The sequence below is a fragment of the Podarcis gaigeae genome (genome assembly GCF_964106915.1).
Source record: "Podarcis gaigeae genome assembly, chromosome: 7".
NCBI lineage: Eukaryota > Metazoa > Chordata > Lepidosauria > Squamata > Lacertidae > Podarcis > Podarcis gaigeae.
In genome coordinates this window covers 2,078,330-2,104,491 of record NC_139683.1, presented here as the reverse complement: position 1 = coordinate 2,104,491, position 26,162 = coordinate 2,078,330, and the positions used below count along the sequence as shown (strand labels likewise).

Sequence of the window (26,162 nt, the reverse complement as noted above, 5' to 3'; positions counted from 1 at the left end):
AACTTAAAATGATTTTTTATTCATAACAAACTTAATAATGCACGCAATAACAGAAGTTCCTTTAGAAGCACAATTTGCAAAGACACATAATCTAGTCTCTAGAAACTTGCTGTAACAAGAAAACACTGCTTCTGTATGTAGGTTTTTAAAAAATATATCTTTCTTTATTAATTTAAAATAAATACATTTATGAGAAAACAGATGTACATACAAGTAAACAAACATACAATCAAACAAACAAACAAACAAATAACAGAAAAATCAAACAAACCCCCACGCTATAAGATACAAGATTAATATAATTATCATCATATATACTCCTGATACTGAACACAACTATAAAACTTAGAGAGAAGAAATTTAAAACTGACTTCCAATTAATCTCACTGTACTTTATCCATTACTTTATACCGCAGTTGCATATTTCTTATATAGTTTCTTTTTACCTCCCTATGAACTTATATTTATACAATACAGGGATCAGTCTAATTCTGCCAAGATGTTTCCTTTTATTCTGTAGTTTTCTAAATATTCTTTAAAGATTCCCCAATCCTTCTAGACTTTTTGTTGTGATTGGCTTCTGCTGTATGTAGGTTTTATTTTATTTGTTTTTTTATCTTATATTTTATAAATGTACATCCAGTTTTTCCCCCTTTAAGTTTTTTTGGGCACCCCCAAGAGAGTGACAAACCTCGACAGCTTCTTAAAAAGTAGAGACATCACCTTGCCAACAAAGGTCCGTAGTGATGTATGGAAGTGAGAGCTGGACCATCAAGAAGGCTGATCGCCCAGGAATTGATGTTTCTGAATTGTGATGCTGGAGGAGACTCTTGAGAGTCCCATGGACTGCAAGAAGATCAAACCTCTCCATTCTGAAGGAAATCAGCCCTGAGTGCTCCCTGGAAGGACAGATCCTGAAGCTGAGGCTCCAAGACTTTGGCCACCTCAGGAGAAGAGAAGACTCCCTGGAAAAGACCCTGATGCTGGGAAAGATGGAGGGCGCAAGGAGAAGGGGACGACAGAGGACGAGATGGTGGGGCAGTGTTCTGGAAGCTACCAGCATGAGTTGGACCAAACTGCGGGAGGCAGTGGGAGACAGGAGGGCCTGGCGTGCTCTGGTCCAGGGGGTCACGAAGAGGCGGACACGACTAAACGACTCAACAACTACAAGAAGAGAGTGGGGCCCTAAGCTATTGCTTGTTTACTTATAAATCAGGCACTGACATGGGCCAGATCGCTGAGCAAGGAAGGGATCCGCTCGCAGGACGGGCTGCTTGGCTGGGGAAAGCAGTTGCAGCGAGAGAAGGCTTAGACTCGGTGCCCAGCCTATGCAGCGAGCGGAACGTTTCTACGCGCATCCAGTGGCTGGGGGAGGCAGGTCCGTCGCCGCACCGGTCCCCCATTGCACTTCCGGTTAGACTAGGCCTCGGTCGCAGCCGGGGTCCTCTCGTCGTTGTCGTCTGGTACCGAAACCGGGATGCGGCTGCTGCGTGGCGGGCTTCGTTTCCTGCTGAGGCCGGGGATCCGCCGCGGGCCTGACCGGCCCGCCTACCAGCAGGGCCAGAGCCCCACGCCCCGCACCCGAGAGTACTTCTATTACATCGACCACCAGGGACAGGTATGGGGTGCTGGGGGGGGGGCAGGAGAGGAGGGTCATGGGGCTGCCCCCGAGAAGGGTGCTGAGGCTTATCACGGCCCAGCAAGCCCAACAGGACGACCGGGGCCCGTTATTTCGTATATTTGTAAAAGGATGACAAAGGAGGGGTATAATAATAATAATAATAATAATAATAATAATAATAATTTAAAAAAACTAATAATAATTAAGGTATACTGGGCCAAGGCCGTTTAGGCCTTTAAAGGTCAACACCAACACTTTGAATTGTATAGGAAGAGAGGTCTCCCAGGAATCGCTGTATGTATGTATGTATTTGTGTATTTGTGTACAGTGGTACCTAAGGTTACATACGCTTCAGGTTACAGACTCCGCTAACCCAGAAATAGTGCTTCAGGTTAAGAACTTTGCTTCGGGATGAAAACAGACATCCGGCGGCACAGCAGCAGCAGGAGGCCCCATTAGCTAAAGTGGTGCTTCAGGTTAAGAACAGTTTCAGGTTAAGTACGGACCTCCGGAACAAATTAAGAACTTAACCCGAGGTACCACTGTATTTATTTATTTATTTATTTATTTGATTGCACTTATTTAATAATAACGAAGAGTCGGTCACCAAGAGTCGGACACGACTAAATGACTAAACAACAACAATAACATTTAATAATAATAATTTATTACAGTGGTACCTCTGGATGCGAACGGGATCCTTTCCGGAGCCCCGTTCGCATCCTGAGCAGAACGCAACCCACGTCTGTGCAAGTCATGATTCGCCACTTCTGCGCATGTGCGTGATGTCATTTTGAGCATCTGCACAGACGCGAGCTGCCAAATCCAGAAGTAACCCGTTCTGTTACTTCCGGATCACCGTGGAACACAACCTGAAACGCTCAACCTGAAGCATATTTAACCCAAGGGATGACTGTATTTCTACCCCACCCATCTGGCTGGGTTTCCCCAGCCACTCTGGGCAGCTTCCGACAAAAATACATTAAAACACCAGTCATTAAAAAGTTCCCTAAACAGGGCTGCCTTCAGATGTCTTCTAAATGTCATATAGTTGTTTATTTCCTTGACATCTGATGGGAGGGTGTTTCACAGGGTGGGCGCCACCACCGAGAAGGCCCTCTGCCTGGTTCCCTGTAACTGGGCTTCTTGTAACGAGGGAACCACCAGAAGGCCCTCGGCGCTGGACCTCAGCATCCGGGCAGAACGATGGGGGTGGAGACACTCCTTCAGGTATACCGGACCGAGGCCGTTTAGGGCTTTAAAGGTCAACACCAACACTCCTGACACTGATGAGAGTTGGAGTCCAAAACATTTGGAGAGCCCCAGGATGGCGGAGACTGTCTTGAAGCTTGCAAACTAGGGCTTTGTAGTGTTTTGTGCCTCGTTGGCCAGATGAATGTGTCTCCTGCCCAGCCGTCCTTAGGGACACCCCAAAATCCACCTCCTCGTGCTCAGGCTGACTTCCTGTATATATGCTTGCAGGAGAGGCAGAGAACATCCAGAGCTTCAGGGCTGGTCCTGTAACCTTCTTCCTATGAACCTGGGGAGTGTGCAGGGATGGAGGAAGGCAGCCATTTGTGGCTGAATGGTGTGAAAAAAGGTTTTTTAAAATGTTTGTCTTAGTGAGGAGAGGGCATTTGGACTCTGCTTCTGATACCAAAATGGCTTGGGCTGGCAATGCTAGGCTTTTCCTGTTCTCATGGGTAACTAGTTTAATCATACGGTCTATTCTTCTCCAAGAACTAATATTAATTTATGCTTCCTTGTTGCTTTAGTTCCTAAGGACCCAATGGAATCCCTTCCATGGTGAGGGGTAGGCCTGGGCGATATATTGATATATCATCCAAAACTGGTTTGAAGTCCATATTGTGATAGCGCTTTCAAAACATTTGACCTGTCAATATGTCGCAAATCATGATGCGTGTGTGTACCAAGCAAAAATCACAATGCAGGGAAAACTGGGAAGCCAGCCTCTGCCTGTACATAGCTCCATCCTTATTTCAGACCTTGTGATATATCAGTATATCATCACGTTTAGCTGATGGAATTATCACAGTGTTGCAAACCAGATATTGCCCAGCCCTTCTGTTTACATCTGCATAGCTCCATCCTTATTTCAGGCATCGTAATGTATCTTGATGTTTCGCTGATGAAATACCACAATTTTGAAAGCCAGATATCGCCCAGCTGTAGTGCGGGGCTCTCCTTTTCACGGCAGCCCAATGTTAATAGCCACCTCTAGCGCAGATCTCTGCCGGTTGAGTGGCAGATGCCTGGTGTGCCTGGAAAGTGCCGCTTGACATCGCGCCAAGCCTTGGGGCTGTTTGGGCCTCTTTTTAATCCATTAGCGTTGACTGCCGATTCACGTAGTCGCCTCCACTGCATTAATGGTGTATCGAATTAGTGCTGAATGAATCATTATGGGGGAGATTAGGAGTTGTAATTAGTGTTAAAAGAGGAGTTTGTGGCCGCCCTGGTGCTCTGGACTGATCTGGAAATTAGCAGGCCTCAAGAATGTGGGAGCTCTGAGTTGCAAACAGCTCCATTGTTGCCATTTGCCAGTCAGTGAATAGCCCTTTAGGAAGCTGCTTGACCCTTAACCTTTGCTCAGTGTCTGTCTATCCAGAGCCCAATATTACTGTGCTTTAGATAATATGGTGGAAGCCAAATTAAGGGGCAGGGGGGTTATTGGCTCGGCTATTTTGAAGCCCTTTGTCTCTTTGAGGCATCCAGTGACCCAGTTCTCTCATAATGCTAAGCCATGGTTTGTCTTAATTGGGGTTTGTTCAGCTGTTTATCAGCTCCATCTGGTACACATGATGAGACCCTCCCTGCCCGCAGACTGTCTCGCCAGAGTGGTGCATGCTCTAGCTATCTCCCGCTTGGACTACTGCAATTCGCTCTACGTGGGGCTACCTTTGAAGGTGACCCGGGAACTACAACTAATCCAGAATGCGGCAGCTAGACTGGTGACTGGAAGCAGCCGCCGAGACCATATAACACCGGTATTGAAAGACCTACACTGGCTCCCAGTACATTTCCGGACACTGAGTTCCAGTTCCGAGGGCCTTCTGGCAGTTCCCTCGCTACGAGAAGCCAAGTTACAGGGAACCAGGCAGAGGGCCTTCTCGGTAGTGGCACCTGCCCTGTGGAACGCCCTCCCACCAGATGTCAAAGAGAAAAATAACTACCAAACTTTTAGAAGAAGGCAGCCCTGTTTAGGGAAGCTTTTAATGTTTAATAGGTTACTGTATTTTAGTGTTCTGTTGGAAGCCGCCCAGAGTGGCTGGGGGAAACCCAGCCAGATGGGTGGGAATAAATAATAAATTATTAATGTTATTAAATTACAAGTTGACAATGAAGCAGAGGGAGAAGAGAAAGGTGGTAATGGGCAAACCGTGAGCTGTGTGGGCCTGGGTTTCTTGACGGTACCAGTGTGTGGCTCATAATTAGTGCTATTTTTCTAGAAACAGGGGTGCCAGAACTCGCCATGAACACCTCCCTGGTTCTCTTATACAGTGGTACCTTGGTTGTTGAACTTAATCCGTTCTGTTTGACTCCCAGAACCGTTTGAAAACCAAAGCACAGCTTCCGATTGGTTGCAGGAGCTTCCCGCAATCTGTGCTGGCCTGGGATTCGGACTCGGATGCTGCACCTGAAGGATCCCAGGCTTCACAGGAGTCCCCACCTCCAGAACCAGCTGAGCCGGGGCTGGGGCATGAGCCTGAAGGGTCCTCACCTGTGCTGGATCCTCAGGTGCAGGCATCAGCTGAGTCTGCTCTGGCTACGGAGGTGATGGAGGACCCATTGCCTGCAGGTGCTCCACTCTCAGCCCCGTCAGGGGAAGCTGAGGTTGCCTCTGGGTCCGGTAACCCTCCAGCCTCTCCTGAGCTGCAGAGGCTCAGGGCAGAGAGGCAGAGGGAACTAAGTTCCCGCAGGAGGAGTGCTCGCCTCCAGGCCAGGAGAGGCGAGTCACCTGTGGACCGGGGCCACCCTATGCCTCAGGGCAGATAAAAGCCAGTCAGCCCCAGTCCCAGGTTGCGGGAGCAATATTGAGGGTACCCTGTTCCTGCTTGCACCTGTCCTGCTCTTCTGCCAGAGTTCCTAACCACACCCAACTCCTTGCCTTGGACCCCGCTTTAGCCTTGACGGACAGCCTCCATACCACACCCTCGACCTCGGACTGGACTCGGACCACACTGCACGGTAACCCCCCGGGACCAGCACACACTCAATCGGAAGCAGCGTTGGATCTTCAGCCTCCAAAAAACATTTGCTAACCAGAACACTCACTTCCAGGTTTGCAGCGTTCGGGAGCTGATTTGTTCAGGAGCCAAGCCGTTCGACAAGCAAGGTACCACTGAAATGGCGTTGACACCCATCTGAGAGGTGCCGGAACTGAGTTCCAGCGAGTTCCAGCTGAAAAAAGCCCTGCTCATAACAATCCCACCCCAAACGTGTTTTGAGTTGGGTGGCAATACTTTCCTACTAAATGTGCTGAGGGCTGTTGTCTCAGAACCACTTCCAGCCACTAAGTTGTGCAGGATGCATTGCGTGGATCTGTACAGATCTTGCCATGCTGACTGTTTCAGAAGAAAACCACATCAGCTGCAACCTTCTTCAGTCCAGTTTTGGACAGCTCAGTGATGGCAAAACATGGCTCGGGTTGCAAGTGAGGTCCAAGGTGAAGCCAATTGAGAAGGTTGCTGGACTGAGCAGGTATCATCAACTTGGCTGTGTGACCCAGGCTGAGAGACCTGCTCCTTGAGTGGTGGAGATCTCTGGTCCTTCAGCTACACCCATACAGTCCTCCTCACCCTGCCTGCCTTGAATAGTTGTGTTTTACTAGACTGTGGATGGGTTGTCTGCTCATCATCCTGTTTCTTTCTCCTCCTTCTCCCAATCCCTCCTCCGGCAACCCTGCACAGCTTTTCCTGGACGATGCCAAAGTCAAGAACTTCATCACGTGTTTCAAAGGTAATGTCCACCTGCTCCGTCCCGGTCTGCATGGCTCCTCCATGTATGCTCCGCGGAGAACCTTAAGGTCCCTAAATAGCAACACCCTAGATGTTCCGAGCCTTGAGGAAGTCAGATTAGCCTCAACCAGAGCTAGGGCCTTTTCAACACTGGCCCCGTCCTGGTGGAACGCTCTGTCTCATGAGACCAGGGCCCTGCGGGATCTGATTTCTTTCCGTAGGGCCTGTAAGACAGACTTGTTCTGCCTGGCCTTTGGCTTGGAAACAACTTGATCCCCTCCTCCTCTTTCCTCTTTCCTTTCCCCTTCTGTGATGGAACTCCTATTTGGGGACTTCCCTGGCTTTTTTTCTGGCCCATGTAGGACCAATCTGGATAGTTGGCCTTGGTGAAGACTTGGCGTTTTCATCCCCAAAAAAAGTCTTTGATTTGAGTTTCTACTGAAATGAGGCTGCATTTTAATGTTGTATTTTAATGTTGTTTTTAAGTTATATTTTAATCAATTGTTTTTATACTTGGTGTTAACCGCCCTGAGCCCGGTCTTGGCTGGGGAGGGCAGGGTATAAATAAAATTGATGATGATGATGATGATGATGATGAAGGCACCCATCCCTCCTTGAGCCAGCTGAGCAGGGTCAGTGGGCACCATCAAGGAAGCAGAAACAAATTGCAAATGGCGGGCTTGACCCTTCCAAGTCATCATTGACAGTGGTGGCTGCCTGGTGCCGATTAGGTAACCAAACAAACCCCTGTGTTGCACAGAGAACGTCAGCTATGTCTCGGCAACACGATGACCATGTACATACGCAATAGACAATCTTTATAGAATTCCTTCAAAGTAAAAAATGAAATCTTTAGTCTCAAAGTCTCTGAAAATCTCTAAATGAAGCGAGGTACCAGACTTTGTACGATGAAAGACAAGCTGTGAAGCTTTGTGTATTCAGCAAATATGATGTCCAACAGTGAACAGTGATTCCGGATATTGACTACTGTTTCATGGAATTCAGCATAGTGGGAGGATATAGAATTGCTTCATAAACCCATCTTATTTGGAATGAATATATGTAAATGAAAATATCAAATGCTGTGGACCAGTGCTCATGTAATAATGTAGTCACTGTTCAGTGTTGGACATCATATTCATTTAAAGATTTTCAGAGGTTTTGAGACTAAAGATTTCATTTTGTTATGGTTTGAAGGAATTCTATAAAGATTGTCTATGGCATATGTACATGGTCATTGTGTTGCCAAGACATTGGTGCCCATTAGGGACTGGTGAGGCAGAAGACAGGGAGCCCCACGGGAGGTGGAACCAGAGACACGCAGAGCCAACTGTCTGTAGTTTTGCCCCAATCCTCATCCTCCCTGATGAATATTATAGGGGGCAACACTGAGATTGAGGAGGCGGAGGAAACTGACACGCAGGACCCCCCCCCCCGACTTGTTGTAAGAAAGAATGGATTCCTTTGGAAGGTGGGGGGCTCTCCTTCGTTGGAGTTTTTTAAACAGAGGTTGGATAGGATTCTGTGGTTCCGGCACTGGGGGCTGGACTAGATGACCCTCAGTCCTTTCCAGCTCTACAGTTCTTTGATTTTAAGAAGGCAGGCAGCTGTAATGTTGAGATTGGTGGGGCAGCGCCCCATTCATCCAAACAGAGCAGACTTCATTGGTTGTTAACGTTGCTCTAGCACATTAATGTTGCTCTAGCACACCGACTGACAGTGCTTGGCAAAATCTAGACCGCCAGCAGGTTCTTTCCAGTCCCCCCCAACACCTCCCGTGACCTCCCAGCCCTTAGGCATATCTTTTTTGAGTGCCAACGAGGCTGAGGAGCTGTCAGTTCCTCCAGGACTGCGTCTAACCACCTTTTAAAGGTGGTTCCGTGGGTTAAACCACAGAGCCTAGGGTTTGCCGATCAGAAGGTCGGAGGTTTGAATCCCCGCGACGGGGTGAGCTCCCGTTACTCAGTCCCTGCTCCTGCCCACCTAGCAGTTCGAAAGCACTGTGGCCCGACCTGGCCACAGTGATCCATGCGACGGTCATCTCCAGGCTTGACTACTGTAATTCGCTCTATGCGGGGCTGCCCTTGAAGCTGTCCCAGAAACTCCAGCGGGTACAGAATGCTGCAGCGAGGCTCCTCACGGGGTCTCTGCCATGGGAGCATATTCACCCAGTGCTTTTCAAGCTGCACTGGCTCCCGGTGGAGTACAGGGTCAGATTTAAGGTGCTGCTTTTGACCTTTAAAGCCCTTCACGGCCTAGGACCCTCGTACCTACGGGACCGCCTCTCCTGGTATGCCCCACGGAGAGCCTCAAGGTCCATAAATAACAACACCCTAGTGGTCCCAGGCCCTAAGGAAGTTAGATTAGCTTCTTTTTTTTTATAATAATTTTTATTAAGGTTTTCCAAATTAAAACAAATCAAAACAAATTAAATCCAATCTATTGCCAATAACTAGGACTTCCCCTCCCTACCCCCTCTTGTGTTCCAAATTTTCCAAATAAGCAATTAAGTTCAACAAATTCTTATCCCCAAATTACACTCTTCGTCAATAACCCAATTTATCCAAATTCTCATCCCCTAAGATCGATCTATACGCTTCCACGAGTTTCCCCCTTTCAAACATAGTACAGATGAAAATAAGATAAATATGAATAATAATTTTACAGCCTTTGGATTCCAATTTTCCCTCCCCTCTTTCCCCTTTGCGTTTCACCTATCCCTCCACTTCTAATATCTTCCTGGAGTTCCCACATTACACTATGTCCCTCCGGTTCTTTGCCAGTCTTTAATTACGGATGTCCAATCGTAGAAGGAGTCTATCAAATAAGGGCCCATTTCTTCTATCCAGGTTTTTATATCCAGGAGTAAAAACTCCAATTTTGTATCCATAAGCTTGTCAAACCTGAATATCCCAAATGTTCCCCCAGTTCTGTCCAGTTCTTGTTGTTTCCTTGTTCTTATCAATCATTCTCCTCCTTTTTATTTCTCTGTTCTCCCACAGAAATGTTCTTTTTCCAAAAGTTTCTAGTGTCTCTGCAGAGGTTTGTTATTCATGAAGCAAAGCATTACATCATGTTCCTTTCATTTTCCAACAAATAATTCCATTGTTTCCTGTAGTGTGTAGACCTCTGTAGACAAAATAGTGTTCCATTCCTGCAGTTTCCCAGGAGATTGAAAGTTCCATTCAGCTGTTCACATTTCCTGTGAAAAACACATGCAATGTCCCTCGGCTCCTCTAGGTGGATTGCAGTAACAAAGTTCCCTTCCAGAATCACATCCACCAGACCAAGTAGCTTGCTGACCGATATTTAAAACAGTTTGTATTCAATTTGTAACAAATATAACCGGCAAAGTCCTCATAACAAAGTCTCTATTTAATCTTCCTTTTTGACAGCTCTTTGACAGCTGTCAAAACCTCCATCACTTTTCTCCAGGCAGTTTCACGAATCGCTCCAGGGATTCCGGGGGGGTTGCTTTTTTTAAAAAACAATTCCACTTTTCTCCTCCAGCTCAATCTTATAATTTTCCCTCGCGAAGTTGCTGATTCGGCAAGATAAGGTTACACTCGATCTTAGTTGTCCAGTCCTTTGTTTTGGCTCTTCTACAATTTAGGGGTAGGCTGACTTCCTTTTTTCCACCTCCCCCGTTCGCTCCGAATTTTAAAAATTTATCCCCTTTTTTTTTAGTCCATATTCCAATTACTCACGGGTTCTTCTTTAGAGCCGAATTTTCAATAGAAGAAGTCAGCGCTCTCCGCCGGATGGCATGCGGCTGCGCTCGGCAGGGATAGCAGAGAACTCAAAGCACCACGCTTCTCCCCGGCACCCGATCCGTAGCCTTTAAAAAGGCTCCTTCACGAGTCGGGAGAGCGCTAACGGTGCCAGCCGAGTCTCCATGTCCACGGCCTCAATCTGGCCGTGGTTTTTAAGGGTCCCCGCATCGCCGGTGCGGTAGGACCCAGCCCCTGCCAAGCCGGCTCCCTCCGGAGCTCGGAGGGAGCCCGCCATTCGGCGATGGCGCCGACCCGGAAGTCTCAGGAAGTTAGATTAGCTTCAACCAGAACCAGGGCCTTTTCTAAACTGGCCCCGGCCTGGTGGAACGCTCTGCCTCATGAGACCAGGGCCCTGCAGGATCTGATTTCTTTCCGCAGGGCCTGTAAGACAGAGTTGTTCCGCCTGGCCTTTGGCTTGGAGCCAATTTGATTCCCTCCCCCCCCCCCCTCTCTCTCTCTCTCTTTTTTTTCCTCCTCTTTCTTTCTTTTCCTCCTCCTGCGATGAGGCTACATTTTAATATTTTAATGTTCCATTATTTTAATGTTGTATTTTATTTTTGTTTTTAAGTTGTAATCATTCATCTTGCTTTTATTATTGCTTGTAAGCCGCTCTGAGCCCGGCCTTGGCTGGGGAGGGCGGGGTATAAATAAAAAATTATTATTATTATTATTATTATTATTAAAGTGCAAGTAGATAAATAGGTACCGCTCTGGCTGGAAGGTAAACGGCATTTCCGTGTGCTGCTCTGGTTCACCAGAAGTGGCTTAGTCATGCTGGCCACATGACCTGGAAGCTGTACGCCGGTTCCCTCGGCCAGTAAAGCGAGATGAGCGCCGCAACCCCAGAGTCGGCCACAACTGGACCTAGCGGTCAGGGGTCCCTTCGCCTTTACCTTTAAGTTGGTTTTAACTACGCATTGTATGAAGGGTGTCGTGGGCTGGCCTGAGGTTCAGCTTCCTTTTGACAGCAAATTGCAAGGAGGGAGCGGTTGTGTGAGTTGAAGAACACTTTCGCCTGTGACTTCTGTTCCTGGGAGGAGGGAAAAAACCTTTTCACGCAGGTTATGCAAGCTCTGGCAGGTGCTTCTGAGCAGATGGTCCCTGTCCCCCCGGAATAGTCAACGGTTGTGTAAGTGAGATCTCCTGGTGAGAATTAGAGGATCCTCTGCTAATCCATTGCATGATCCTGAAAATCCCCGCTTGCAGACTTTTTATCTTCTCCGGAGCTGCACTCATCCCCTCCAGTGTTCCTGCGTTAAGACCTGCCGGCGTAATCTTTAATCGGTATTAAAAACCCAGGCCGGCGCGCCACCAGGCCTTGCGAGGCCGAGGCAGGGAAGTGGTGCTCCGCCCCTGGGGGCAAATGAGGCTGGTGAGATCGCTCCACATCTAGGGGGGGGGGGGGGTTTGAGGGAGAACACCATGTTTGCAGGATGTTCTCCTGCCAGCGCCATTCTTTTCCCTCTTTTCCTCCGAGCTGAGCGCCAGATGTTCCTCCGCCAAACCTCACAATATGCCTTGACCTCCCCATTTCCTCATGACGGCTTTTGCTAATCCGGAACCCTCCCATAATCGTTCACGGTAGTCAACATTTGCGGTAGCAAATCTCCAGCTAAATGAGGCCTTTGGGGACAATAAGGTCCAGTGATGTTTCCCCCCATCAGCTGGCAAATAGGATCCAGGCTTGCAACTGCCTCTGCCCCCCCCCCCTTTCCCCACACATTCTTCTTCCTGGGGCTAAGATCCATTGTGCATTGGTTGAGCGCATCAGTCAGCCTCCTGGTGGCATGTGTTACCATGCAGTTGTAGCTCAGTAGTTGCGTGCAAAAAGTCCTGGGTTCAAACCTCCAGGTAGAGCTGGGAGGGCTGCTGACAGTCAGTGTTGACAGCACTAGGCAGTAATAATAATAGTAATAGTAATAGTAATAGTAATAATAATAATAATAATAATAATAATAATAATAATAATAATAATAATAATAATTTATTATTTATACCCCGCCCATGTGGCTGGGTTTCCCCAGCCACTCCGGGCGTCTTCCAACAAAACACTAAAATACAATAACCTATTAAACATTAAAAGCTTCCCTAAACAGGGCTGCCTTCAGATGTCTTCTAAATGTCAGGTAGTTGTATCTTTCCTTGACATCTGGTGGGAGGGTGTTCCACAGGGCGGGTGCCACCACCAAGAAGGCCCTCTGCCTGGTTCCCTGTAACTTGGCTTCTTGCAGTGAGGGAACCGCCAGAAGGCCCTCGGAGTTGGACCTCAGTGTCTGGGCAGAACGATGGGGGTGGAGATGCTCCTTCAGGTATACTAGGCCGAGGCTGTTTAGGGCTTTGAAGGTCAGCACCAACACTTTGAATTGTGCCTGGAAACGTACTGTAGGTCTCTCAAGACAGGTGTTATGTGGTCTCGGTGGCCGCTCCCAGTCACCAGTCTAGCTGCCGCATTCTGGATTAGTTGTAGATCTAGGTGGGCTAGATATGCCGGTGTAACGTTTGGTATAAGGCAGCTTTCTGTGTTCCTTTCCTTCCATCCCTTGGTTAGTCACACCCTACATCAATCACAGAGGAAAAGACCCTTATCAGATGGAAGACCTAATTGGATAAGCGTATGATAAAATTATTATTATTTTTTAATTAATACTTCAACTCAAACCTTTTAATTTTCTATTTTGACATAGTAATAATAATAAATAAATAAGAATAAAAATTTGTACCCCACCACCATGACCATTCCATTGTAGCTATCCAACGTCCCAAAATTTCAATGTGTGAGAAAGTGGCGGTATATTGTTGTTTAGTTGTTTAGTCGTGTCCGCCTCTTCGTGACCCACTGGGCCAGAGCACGCCAGGCACTCCTGTCTTCCACTACCTCCCGCAGTTTGGTCAAACTCATGCTGGTAGCTTCGAGAACACTGTCCAACCATCTCGTCCTCTGTCGTCCCCTTCTCCTGGTGCCCTCCATCTTTCCCAACATCAGGGTCTTTTCCAGGGAGTCTTCTCTTCTCATGAGGTGGCCAAAGTCTTGGAGCCTCAGCTTCAGGATCTGTCCTTCCAGTGAGCACTCAGGGCTGATTTCCTTCAGAATGGATCGGTTTGATCTTCTTGCAGTCCATGGGACTCTCAAGAGTCTCCTCCAGCACCAGAATTCAAAAGCATCAATTCTTCAGCAATCAGCCTTCTTTATGGTCCAGCTTTCACTTCCATACATCACTACTGGGAAAACCATAACTTTAACTATACAGTGGTACCTCGGGTTAAGTAATTAATTCGTTCCAGAGGTCTGTTCTTAACCTGAAACTGTTCTTAACCTGAAGCAGCACTTTAGCTAATGGGGCCTCCTGCTGTCGCCGCGCCGCCGGAGCACGATTTCTGTTCTCATCCTGAAGCAAAGTCCTTAACCCGAGGTACTATTTCTGGGTTAGCGGAGTCTGTAACCTGAAGCGTATGTAACCCGAGGTACCACTGTACCGACCTTTGTTGGCAAGGTGATGTCTCTGCTTTCTGCTTTCTAAGATGCTGGAGGTATATACAAACCTACATTTAAAACCGAACCAGGAATTGCAATAGTTCTTGCTGAATGAGACTGCATCCCCCCCGCCTTCTTCTTGTCTTTGGGTGGGCTGTCCATTCCCACCCCCCACCCCCGGTTTCATCTTCCAATGCACCAGTTGCAACTGTGAGCAGTAAAGTGTTCATTTTTTAAAAAGGGGAGGAGAAAGAGAATGAAAGTGCTTGCAAGCTGGTGTGGCCCCAACTCCTGCGGTTTGCCTCCTGCCTGGGGTCGGATGCAGGTCAGAGGCAGAGCAAACCCCCCCCCCCCCAAGACGATCTGCACTGCAGAGGGATGCTGTCACTGCATCATGTCTCCACTTCCGCAGGAGCATCGTCAGCAGCGCTCGCTTGCCTCCTGCCGCACATCGTTCCTCTTCAAAAGTGACATGTCCCAGGACAGCAGTGGCCCAGTGGGGGGAGGAGTGGAGCTAAAACGCTTTTCAAGAGCCCCCAGTTCAGATTTGCCATTCCTATGTTCTCTCTCCTCCATCCACTGCTTAAAGTCTCAACCCTCACCTTCCTCGTCTCATTAAAAATCATAGCTAAGTGGGATTCAGGGCTGTGCTTCCAGCTAGCACACAGTCACCTGGGTTTAAGACCGCTCCGATTTGAAGATCCGGGGGCAGGAATCTCCTTTCCCGCTTGCGAAACATCCCTGCCAAATCCACGTGGGATTTTGCACCGTCACATAACGTGATGAGCTTGGGATCGGGCTTGTGCGAGCCTCATCCTTCCTTCCCCCCACCGATTCCAGTTTGGACTCTTTCACACACGCACACCCCAACCACCGCCTCGTTTCCAGAGTAGCTCCCAGCAAAACAAACAAAACACGCACGGCGTGTGCCTGTTTGCATCTTAATTTCCTTCCGCCAATTACGTGGCTGCACCTGTGCTATTAATAACTCAGATTTACGATTCTTCCCACCTGCCTGTGTTCTGCGGCTTGCGCTTGTAAATGCCGCTGGGTCCGCTGCCTCCGGGTCGCAGTTGTTTGGGCTGAATGCCAAAGAGAAGCAGAACATCCAAGTGGCTTGCCAAGGAAGCGCGCAGCGAGGAAACGGCCTTCTGAGCTCAAATGAAGCCGATGGCCAAGGTGTTTGGCTTACGTGCTGTTTTGATTAAGTCGCGTCCTGCTTGCGTTCCTTGGGCAAGAACTGCTGCTTGAGGGTCGCTCCACACATGCTCCTGTGCTGGCCCAAGGGGTAACCTGAGAAACGCGGTCCAGGTCCGGTCCAGAATCCAAAGGTTCCATTAGGAGTCAGTCCGACACGGTCAAGGCAGGACACGAGGCAGGAAACCTCAGGCAGTGTCTGGCATACAGCAATGTTGCTCCTGCAACCCGGGGCAAGGTCCGACAGCCTTTTATCTCTGACGGGGTAACAGCCGGTCCTGATCCCCCGGCGACTCACCTCCCTGTTTCGCCCAAAGGCGAGCACTCTTCCTTCAAGTACTCAGGTCTCTCCTTCTCTCAGATCTCAGTCTCTGCAGCTCGGGAGACATCAGTGGGTTATTGCAGTGTTTCCCAACCTTGGGCCTCCAGATGTTTTTGGCCTACAACTCCCATCATCCCTAGCTAGCAAGACCAGTGGTCAGGGATGATGGGAATTGTAGTTCAAAAACAGCTGGAGGCCCAAGGTTGGGAAACACTGGGTTATTGGACCCAGAGGCTGCCTCAGCCTCTCCTGACCCAACCGGTAGTGGAGCAGCTGTAAGTGATGGCCCAGCTGGAGGCAACGAGGTCATCCCCGCATCTGGAGCCAGGGCAGGTCAGGTCCCAGACTCGGCCCAGCTGGTGTTTGTCGCAAGGGAACCTGTGCAGACTGGGACTCTTCAGGATCAGGCCCCAGACTGGGTTCAGATGATGCCTGAGGCAAAGGATCTGGTGCAGACTGAGACCCCTCTGCTTCCGAGCCCGAGCCTGAGTCCCAGGTCATCACAGCGCCTGCCTGGCTGTAGGGCACGAATCGTGTCTTCTAGCCTCGGCCAACCTGGTACCCTTCTGATGATGTGCACTGCAATGCCCAACAGCCCCAGCCAGCGCAGGGGCTGGTAGGATTCTAGCCCAAAACATCTGAATGGCACATACCGTATTTTTCGCCCTATAGGACGCACTTTTTCCCCTCCCAAAATGAAGGGGAAATGTGTGTGCGTCCTATGGGGCGAATGCAGGCTTTCGCGGAAGCCTGGAGAGCGAGAGGCGTCGGTGCGCACCGACGTCTCTCACTCTCCAGGCTCCAGGAAGCTATCCGCAAGCCTTGCACGCCCGGGGGGAGTTCCCCCGGGTGCGCAAGGCTTGCGGGCGGCAGCCTGCAGCGCGGAGCACAGGGCGCCCTCCGGAGGACGTCTTGTGCTCCGCGCAGGTGTCCGCAAGCCTTGTGCACCCGGGGGATCTCCCCCCGAGAGCGCAAGGCTTGCGGGCGGCAGCGCGGAGCACGGGGCGCCCTTCGGAGGACGCCCCGTGCTCCGCGCTGGTTTTCGGCAAGCCTTGCGCACCGGGGGGGGGTGCGTGGGGCGCCCTGAAACAGAGGGCTCCCCATGCTGCGGACAGTAGCCTGCTGCCCAACGCGCGGGGCGCCCTGAAGCAGAGCGCCCCTCGCGCCAGGCAGACATGGGCCAGCCCCACAAGCTCGGGGGACAGCGGGGAGGCGCAGCACCGCCATCCCACTGTTCCCCGACTTGGTTTTGGGGGGGAAATAAAGAGAATATTTTCCCCCTTTATTCCCCCCCCCCAAAAGTGGGTGCGTCCTATGGGACGGAGCGTCACATGGGACGAAAAATACGGTAGTTGCGAGAGGCTGACCTAGACCTTTCCGGCATAGTTTTTCTGAGTTCCCAAACTCCTTAAATGAGCGCGACTCTCTGTCTTCCAAGCACAAACCACACACGAGATGATGATGATGATTTCTCATTTATGTGCCCCCCATCTGACTGAGTTGCCCAGCCACTCTGGGCGGCTTCCAGCAAATTATAAAACCACCATAAAACATCACACATTTAAAACTTCCCTATACAGGGCTGCCTTCAAATGCCTTCTAAAAGTCAGATAGTTGTTTATTTCCTTGAGATGCTAAGACAGCTCTTTAGGAAGGGGGGTGCCTTCAGTCTCTCAGATCCCTAAAGGCAAAACACACAAAACGTAATTGGAGAGCAGATGGGTTTGTAAATGAAGGGATCCTGCAAAATGATTGTGTTAGTTCTGTTCCGTCTAGGGCTGTTCGCTGCTTGGCGGATCGGTTCGAAGGAGCCAAACAGAGCATGGTTCAGATTGCCTTCTTCTGAGCTGCAGGCTGGCCTCGCCTGTGCTCTCTTCCTCAAGGAAATCAGAGCTGGGGGCACAACAGAGGATTCTTCATTTTGTCTATTTCAAGGGATGTTTGACCCTGGCCAGGGCCAGCCCATGCATCAGGCAAAGGGAAGCCATTTGCTTCGGGTGGTGGATCGACCTCCTCTGGGGCTGGATGAACAATTAAGCACGTGCTCTGGGCATCAAGGGAAGGGCAGGCACCGCAGAAATTTTCCACTGCCAGATTTTTAACACGAATGATCACAAATTGCTCAACTGAGCGTTCATTTTCTCAGCTGAAGTATATTAAAAATCCCAACAGAGCAACTCTGCAACAAGGCAGGCTGGATGCCTTATCCTTACTAAGCATAGAAGCAGATACGTTATGTAAGATTGGTTTTGAGGATCTGATCAAAGACCTTAGAAACAAGTGTGTGTGAGAGTGTATCAAATATAAAGTGGAATTATACAAAAATAGAAGGACACTCATCTTGCTTTACTGGCTGAGGGAGCCGGCGTACAGCTTCCGGGTCGTGTGACCAGCATGACTAAGCCTCTTCTGGCGAACCAGAGCAGCGCATGGAAACGCCGTTTACCTTCCCGCCGGAGCGGTACCTATTTATGTACATGCACTGGTGTGCTTTAGAACTGCTAGGTTGGCAGGGGCAGGGACCGAGCAACGGGGTGTTGCGGGGATTTGAACCGCCGACCTTCTAATCGGCAAGTCCTAGGCTCTGTGGTTTAACCCACCGCGCCACCCACGTGTGCTAGTAGGAGATTGGAAATGCATCAACCGGCCTTCTTGCTTTCTCTCCCTCCTTCCTGCAGACAAGCAGTTCCTGGTCTTCTTCTTCAAGCAGCTCAAGCTGAACCAGAGTGGACGCTACGAAGCCGCCTTCCCCTACCTCTCGCCCTGCGGCCGCGAGCAGAACTTTGTCCGATGCGATGACCGGCCGATCGTCTTCACCCACCTCCTGCAGGGAGCGTCGGGCGAGGAGCTGTTGTCTTACTGCGGCGGAGCGGACAAGCTGGCCGTGCCCTTCCAGCCCGAGAAGCTGCTGATGCTGCCTGAGAATGGGCGCCTCTACCACCCGGGGCCAGAGAAAGCTGGCGGCGTTGGGCTGGTGAAATCGGCCCTGGCCTTTGAGCTGAGCCCTTGCTTTGACTATGAGCAAGGGCCCAGCCAGGCGCCGACACATTTCCGCTGGCGTGACCGGCGCCATGCCCTCACGAATGAGCTGCTTCCGTTTATCCGAAAGGACGAGGGAACCTAGAAGCGGCGCTTGGAGTTGTTGGGTTTGCCAGTCTGTGCCAACCACATAGCCTTCCTGTTATGTGGGATGGTGTCCGTAGCTGGAGATGGTGGCGAGGAGAAGACAGTTCCCATCATCCCATGTGCCTTGTTGATCCAGGAAACCAATCTGATGAAGAATGGGAGATGGGACAGTTTGATCCATGGCTAGCCACCATCTTGAGAAGGATTCTGGACGGAGTCTCTTGGAATAAAATTATTCTGTCTCTTATCCTCTAGGCCTGGTATATGTTTCATTTGTTCCACTGTCGAGTGACTCTTACTGTCAGTAAATTTTTCCTGATGTTTAGTTGGGATGGGATTGCCTTCCTTTTTAAAAAATAAATATATTTTTATTAAATGATTTTAACAAAACAAATTATCAATCAAAATAACCAATTACATTCCCTCCCCTTTTTTATTCCCCTCTTCCCTCCCTCTCTCACCCGCTAAAGACTCCCCTCAGCTCCCCTCTCTGATTTGTTAGCACATACTATTCCCTACATGTAAAAAATGGTACATACCATTGCCTTATCTGTCATATATTCTACTAATAAATTAGTGGATGTTTACTCAAAACCTGCCAAGGAGTCCAAATCATTTTGTTGTTTTTTTAGATAATCTGTAAACAGTTCCTTCTTCCTTGAAGTCATGATTGTCCTGCTCACGTGATTTATATGTCAACATTAGATCCATTTCAGTCTGGTTTCCGTCCTGGTTTTGGGACGGAGACGGCTCTGGCTGCCCTAACAGATGATCTCCGTAGACAACTGGATCGAGGCGGGTCAGGACTGCTGATCCTTTTAGATTTGTCAGCAGCCTTTGACATGGTCGATCATGATCTTCTGGACCACCGCCTTGCAGACGTGGGGATACAGGGCATAGCCCGTAACTGGTTGTGCTCTTTTATCTCTGGTCGGGGACAGAGGGTGGCACTAGGGAGGGAAATGTCGTCGCGCCACTCCTTGGTGTGTGGAGTGCCGCAGGGCGCAATTCTCTCCCCGATGCTTTTTAACATCTTTATGGGCCCCCTTGCCCAGATTATCCGGAGCTTTGGGCTGGGCTGTCACCAATATGCTGATGACACTCAGCTCTATCTGCTGATGGATGGCCACACTGACTCGGCCCCGAACACACTGACCAGATGCTTGGAAGCTGTGGCTGGATGGTTTCGTGGGAGCCGATTGAAACTAAATCCTTCGAAGACAGAGGTCCTATGGCTAGGTCGGGATGGCATGGGGATGAGGGACCAATTCCCTTCTCTTGCGGGGGCCCAATTAGTGCCATTGCCTTCCGTTAAGAGTTTGGGTGTAATCCTTGATGCCTCCCTTTCCATGGAGGCGCAAGTTACAGCAACAGCCAAGGCGACATTTTTCCACCTTCGGCGCATCAAGCAATTGGTCCCTTACCTTTCCCGCCCCGACCTGGCCACAGTGATCCATGCGACGGTCATCTCCAGGCTTGACTACTGTAATTCGCTCTATGCGGGGCTGCCCTTGAAGCTGTCCCAGAAACTCCAGTGGGTACAGAATGCTGCAGCGAGGCTCCTCACGGGGTCTCTGCCATGGGAGCATATTCACCCAGTGCTTTTCAAGCTGCACTGGCTCCCGGTGGAGTACAGGGTCAGATTTAAGGTGCTGCTTTTGACCTTTAAAGCCCTTCACGGCCTAGGACCCTCGTACCTACGGGACCGCCTCTCCTGGTCTGCCCCACGGAGAGCCTCAAGGTCCATAAATAACAACACCCTAGTGGTCCCAGGCCCTAAGGAAGTTAGATTGGCTTCAACCAGAGCCAGGGCCTTTTCAGCACTGGCCCCGGCCTGGTGGAACGCTCTGCCTCATGAGACCAGGGCCCTGCAGGATCTGATTTCTTTCCGCAGGGCCTGTAAGACAGAGTTGTTCCACCTGGCCTTTGGCTTGGAGCCAATTTGATTCCCTCCCTCTCTCTCTCTTTTTCCCCCCTTTCTTTTCCTTCTCCTCCTGCGATGAGGCTACATTTTAATATTTTAATGTTCCATTATTTTAATGTTGTATTTTATTTTTGTTTTTAAGTTGTAACCATTCATCTTGTTTTTATTATTGCTTGTAAGCCGCTCTGAGCCCGGCCTTGGCTGGGGAGGGCGGGGTATAAATAAAAAATTATTATTATTATTATTAACTTTGCCAATTCCGCATAACTCATCAATTTTTCTTGCCATTGTTCTTTCATTGGAGTTTCCTCATTCTTTTTTTTTTTTAATTTTTTTATAAGATATTTATTAACATTTCATAATAAAAAAAGAAACACAAACAAAAAGAAATAACAAAAATACAAAGATACAAAACTAAAAACAATTAAAAAACACATAAAATTCCATTCACTTATTTTCTTATAACTTGCTTCCCTGACCTCCTCATACCTCCCCTTTTTGTATTCCAATTCAAGTTATTAATTCAGCAAATCCTCACCATTTCCTCATTCTTCCATCCTTGTGCTAACAAGACTCTGTTGTTGCATACATAAATAGATTCTTGGTTTTTCTTGGCAGATCTCGTCCTAAAATCCCTAACAAAAATGCTTCTGGTTTCTTTACAAATGTCATTTTAAGCATTTTTTTCAATGCATTACATATCATCTCCCAGGGATTGCCTTCCTTATAATTTCATGGAATTGTAAGCGGGTGGCGCTGTGGGTTAAACAACAGAGCCTAGGGCTTGTCGATCAGAAGGTTCGAATCCCCGCGGCGGGGTGAGTTCCCGTCTTTCGGTCCCTGCTCCTGCCAACCTAGCAGTTCGAAAGCACGTCAAAGTGCAAGTAGATAAATAGGTACCGCTCCGGCGGGAAGTTAAACAGCGTTTCCATGCACTGCTCTGGTTCGCCAGAAGCGGCTTAGTCATGCTGGCCACACGATCCGGAAGCTGTACGCCGGCTCCCTCAGCCAATAAAGCGAGATGAGCACCACAACCCCAGAGTCGTCCGCGACTGGACCTAACGGTCAGGCGTCCCTTTACCTTTACCTGCTCTGGAGCAGCAGAAAAGAAGCTTGCTCCATCTTCCATGTGCCAGCCCTTGAGATATCGGAAGATGATTATCATATCACCTCAGTGGAGAAAACTTCCAAAGAAGTTTCATTGGGGTCATTTCCAGCTATGCCTTCGCTGGAGCTCAGGAGATCTTTTAAGGCAGGTGGTGCCTTTCAACAAAATGAAATTGTTTCCAAATACAGCCATTCTCCTGTTCCCAAGGAAACAACACTTACCATGGTTTCCTCCTCCGAGAAATTTTAGATATCCCCTTTTAATAGGTGGATGTGATCCTTCTTGACAGCTTTCGATCTGGAGACTGACCTTTTCCTGCCGCGTTTCAGCTGGATCCTGCCTCTAGCCGGGGAACCGAAATCCTCAGCGGCTTTCTCAGGATTGTATCTGGGCTGCCCAAGATGGAGATTCCCCTCCTCTTCCCCCCGCTGACTATTTTTATCCAATTTAATGCTTTTAGGAGATCGCGCCGGGTGAAAAGAGGGGAAACCTCAGCGGGCCTAAAAGGCAGAGCTGAACGGCAAAATGGAAAGGAGTTTTGCTGTTCAGTATCTGCACAGAGCGAACTAGTCCTCCCAAGACTAATTAGGGAGAATAATTATTTGCAAGGCGGGTGGGCAGAGGAAATCCCCAGTGCTGAAATCTGGACCTCTGGATTGGCCAATAGGACCTGCCAGCTTACTACTACTACTAGTAGTAGTACTAATTTTTTTTATTTATACCCCTCCCTTCCTGGTTAACAACAAATTTAAAATAATTATTCTCCCTAATTAGTCTTGGGAGGACTAGTTCTGACCAGCCACCAACTTAAAGGTAAAGGGACCCATGACTGTTAGGCCCAGTTGCGAACAACTCTGGGGTTGCGGCGCTCATCTCGCTCTATAGGACGAGGGAGACGGCGTACAGCTTCCGGGTCATGTGCCCAGCAGGACTAAGCCGCTTCTTGCACAACGGGACACCAAAACCAGAGCAGCGCATGGAAACGCCGTTTACCTTCCCGCCGGAGTGGTACCTATTTATCTACTTGCACTTTGACGTGCTTTCGAACTGCTACGTGGGCAGGAGCTGGGACTGAGCAATGGGAGCTCACCCCATCGTGGGGATTCGAACTGCCAACCTTCCGATCGGCAAGCCCAAGAATCTTAGACCACAGCGCCACCTGCAACCCTATGCCACCGACCTAGGAAAGGTAAATGGACCCCTGACCATTAGGTCCAGTCATGACCAACTCTGGGGTTGCAGTGCTTTACTGGCCGAGGGAGCCAGCGTTTGTCCACAGACAGTTTTTCCGGGTCATGTGCATGACTAAGCCGCTTCTGGTGAACCAGAGCAGTGCATAGAAATGCCATTTACCCTCCCGCCACAGTGGTACCTATTTATCTACTTGCACTTTAACGAGCTTTCAAACTGCTAGGTTGGCAGGAGCAGGGACCGAGCAACGGGAGCTCAACCCATTGTGGAGATTCGAACCGCCGACCTTCTGATCGGCAAGTCCTAGGCTCTGTGGTTTAACCCACAGCACCACCCGCATCCCTTCTGGTTCTAATAATAATAATAATAATAATAATAATAATAATAATAATAATACCCTGCCCATGTGGCTGGGCTTCCCCAGCCAATCTGGGCAGCTTCCAACAAAATATTACAAATACATTAAAACATCAGTCATTAAAAACTTCCCTGAACAGGGCTGCCTTCAGATGTCTTCTAAAAGTCAGGTGGTTGTTTATTTCCTTGACATCTGATGGGAGGGAGCCATGTGTGTCCCTATGCCACCGATTTAGATGGCCTTAAAAGAGGATTGGAAAATTTGTGGAGGAGAGGGCTACTGATGGTTCCAGATTCAATTCCTAACAGTGTGTGCAATAGTGCTCTGTCTCAGCATCAGGCAGTTTTCTTTGATTCTGTATTCATAACAAATCCCCTCAGCCCCAGCTAGCAGGGCCAGGGATATTGGGATTTGCAGTCAACCAACATCTGGAAGGAACCACATTTCTGCCTCTGTTTACAACACCCCCAACAGATTTCTTTCCCCCTTTATCGGAAGCCTCCAAGGAAATATTTAGCAGCGTGTCTCTTTGGCAAAGGGCTCCCAGGCATGCGCCTGAACCAGACCACCACCAGAGCGCCGCAAAGAATGAAGGCACACTGAGAAAAAGGGGTCAAAGACAGCGATGCTTTTGAAAACCCCAATCTGCTACGTGCAAATCTTACACAGCTTCGTCCTGCAAATCTTAAACCAAGGCTAACTGCAGTGGAGACGGCTGGCCCTTGAAGCATGTCGACAGGCGATGCACACTAGCCTTGAGCAGCTCTCGTGCAGAGAACATCGCTCCTGCCAAGGAATGCTCACAGAACATTGACTCTATTTATGTAAGGAATTGCACCCTCCCCTATTCAACACCCTGGGGTCTCACAACGTGGCTCAATCTTGTTTGAAACTAGAAAATCATGGGGCACATTAACAAAATACAGTGGTACCTCTGGTTGCGAACGGGATCTGTTTCAGAGGCCCGTTCACAACATGAAAGGAGCGCAACCTTAAGCACAGGTGTGCAGCTTGATTTGGTGCTTGTGCGCATGCGCGAAGCACGATTTAGTACTACTGCGCATGCGCGAGCAGCAAAACCCGGAAGTAACCCTTTCTGGTAATTCTGGGTCGCTGCAGGACGCAACCAGAAAAAACGTAACATGAAGCAAACTTAACATGAGGTATGACTGTACAGGAGAAGCCACAACCCTGAAAAATACTTTCACGTGCATCATTAAAAACGTGAGAGTTGGGGACCAGAAATAAGACGTGACCTTTGCAGCACAAATACTGGCATAACCGTGACTTGTTGGCAGTGCAAAGTTCTCCTAGCCTGCAGAAGAGACTTCCTTTCAGCCAGTTTGCTTGCCTGGCTCCTAGCCTATTCCCAGTTGCAAAGCAAAGGGAAGGAGTTTAATTAACCGGGCGCTGTAATCCAAAGCTGCAGAGTGTCTCTGTGTTGTTGCCGCCTTCCAGCGTTGCATCAAAACCTTTGGGGAACTCTGAGCTGCGCGGGGAAAAGAGGGGGCAGCCCCCTCTCTGCTTTTTCATCTTCAAAGCACTCGGCAACCATTTGATCAGAACCACACATCCCTCCCTGGAGTGAGGATCTCAGCTCCTAATCACAGAACCGAAGAATTGTAGAATTGGAAAGGGACCCCATGGGTCATCTAGCCCAACCCCCTTGTTGCAGAAATGACATGGGGGGGCACATCTTTAAAGTTGTTACGATGTTACAAATATTATGCCTGAAATGTATCCTTTCGACTTGACAGCTCAGGGAAGATACCCAGCTTTATAAATTCGTAGAAAATCCATTCTTTAACCGACTCTCCTCATTCCAACGCCATTTTAACCCTTAAAGAAAGGTGAATTTGGGCTTGTTGCAGGAAGTTATGTATAGGTTGGGGGGGTTGCCCCTCCAGCAGATATCATGCACATGCAGCCCACTACCAAAACCAGCACAATCACTTTTGTGACTTTTGTGATTTGTCCCCACAAAACACTTCATCACAGTTTCTTCCTATCTATTCAAAGGGCCTCTGCTGCACGATACCAAATGTAAGAATTCACTGATAAATGTATCTCTGTACTGGCTCACTGGGAAAACTTCAGAAATTCATGTAGACGTGTGAGCTCAGCTACTCAGCAGCCCCTCTGCCTGAGGGATAATCCCTGGCCTCCTGATACCTGAGTGCTAGACAGGTAGCCATGCCAGAAATAACAAACCCAGATGAAGACAAAAGGGTGGGATGAACTTGGCTGGGAAACAGGGAAATGTAACTATCTCTTTTCTTACACTTGATGGGTGTTTGGTGGAGGGCAAGGGGAACCATGGGGCAGGGTCCAGGATGCTCAGATTCCTGCCACCAGACCTCCCCTTTCATGATGTAACAATGATGTAGTTTGGGGGGGTGTAACAGGGGGATTAGCAGCTATTAAAAGTTTGGGTTCTCTTTTGTTCTGGGTTTCCATCTTGTTCCACCTGGTGGCAGGTGGGAGTCCTGTTGCGACAGTCTTCCATAAAGACCAAGCGTACTGGCTGCTGTTTTGCTCTGGTATTCCTGGCTGGTGTCGTTGTTTTTTGTCCAAGGGAGCCCTCAGATTTCTCCGTTCACAGGCTCCACTTCCCTCCGTGAACCAAGAAGCGGGAAGTCCTGTAGGCAGCAGGAACAGAGCATCCCGCCATAATTCCCCAAGCGTGAGAGCACAGACACGGCCCCCCACCCAGGGAGCGACCAGGGGGGCAACACTAGACATCCGCAGAGGCAGTTGAGCAAGTCTGAAAGCCCATCTCCAGATTGAGGACAAGAGTTTTATTGTTCTTTTGGTGATGGGGACTTAAGAGGTGTTGGGAAAGGGGTCTGAGAAAGTGGCCTAATGTTGAACTTGTGTAACCCTTGTACAGTGGTACCTCGGGTTGCAGATGCTTCAGGTTACATACGCTTCAGGTTACAGACTCTGCTTACCCAGAAATATTACCTCAGGTTAAGAACTTTGCTTCAGGATGAGAACAGAAATTGTGTGGCGGCAGCAGCAGGAGGCCCCATTAGCTAAAGTGGTGTCTCAGGTTAAGAACTATTTCAGGTTAAGAACGGACCTCTGGAATGAA

At 49.1% G+C, this 26,162-nt stretch overlaps 1 protein-coding gene across 2 annotated transcripts; it reads left to right on the top strand.

Annotated features, from left to right (window-relative positions):
- Positions 1 to 1,324: 1,324 nt before the first annotated feature.
- On the top strand, positions 1,325 to 18,734 carry LOC310849275 (UPF0598 protein C8orf82). 2 transcript variants are annotated; one of them, XM_083749461.1, is made up of 3 exons: positions 1,325 to 1,618; positions 6,550 to 6,598; positions 18,040 to 18,734. In XM_083749461.1, the coding sequence occupies exons 1-3, from the start codon at positions 1,478 to 1,480 to the stop codon at positions 18,483 to 18,485; spliced, it is 636 nt and encodes a 211-aa protein (XP_083605587.1). In that variant the 5' UTR covers positions 1,325 to 1,477; the 3' UTR covers positions 18,486 to 18,734. The 2 variants fall into 2 exon arrangements, with proteins under 2 accessions (XP_083605587.1, XP_083605588.1); XM_083749462.1 differs by lacking the exon at positions 1,325 to 1,618 and adding an exon at positions 1,638 to 1,742.
- Positions 18,735 to 26,162: the final 7,428 nt, after the last annotated feature.

Bases quoted from the DNA above. Each gene is read 5' to 3' on its own strand.
- LOC310849275 (XM_083749461.1), top strand. From the start codon at position 1,478: ATGCGGCTGCTGCGTGGCGGGCTTCGTTTCCTGCTGAGGCCGGGGATC. The intron at 1,619-6,549 runs GTATGGGGTGCT...AACCCTGCACAG, and splicing joins ACATCGACCACCAGGGACAG to CTTTTCCTGGACGATGCCAA. The intron at 6,599-18,039 runs GTAATGTCCACC...TCCTTCCTGCAG, and splicing joins CTTCATCACGTGTTTCAAAG to ACAAGCAGTTCCTGGTCTTC.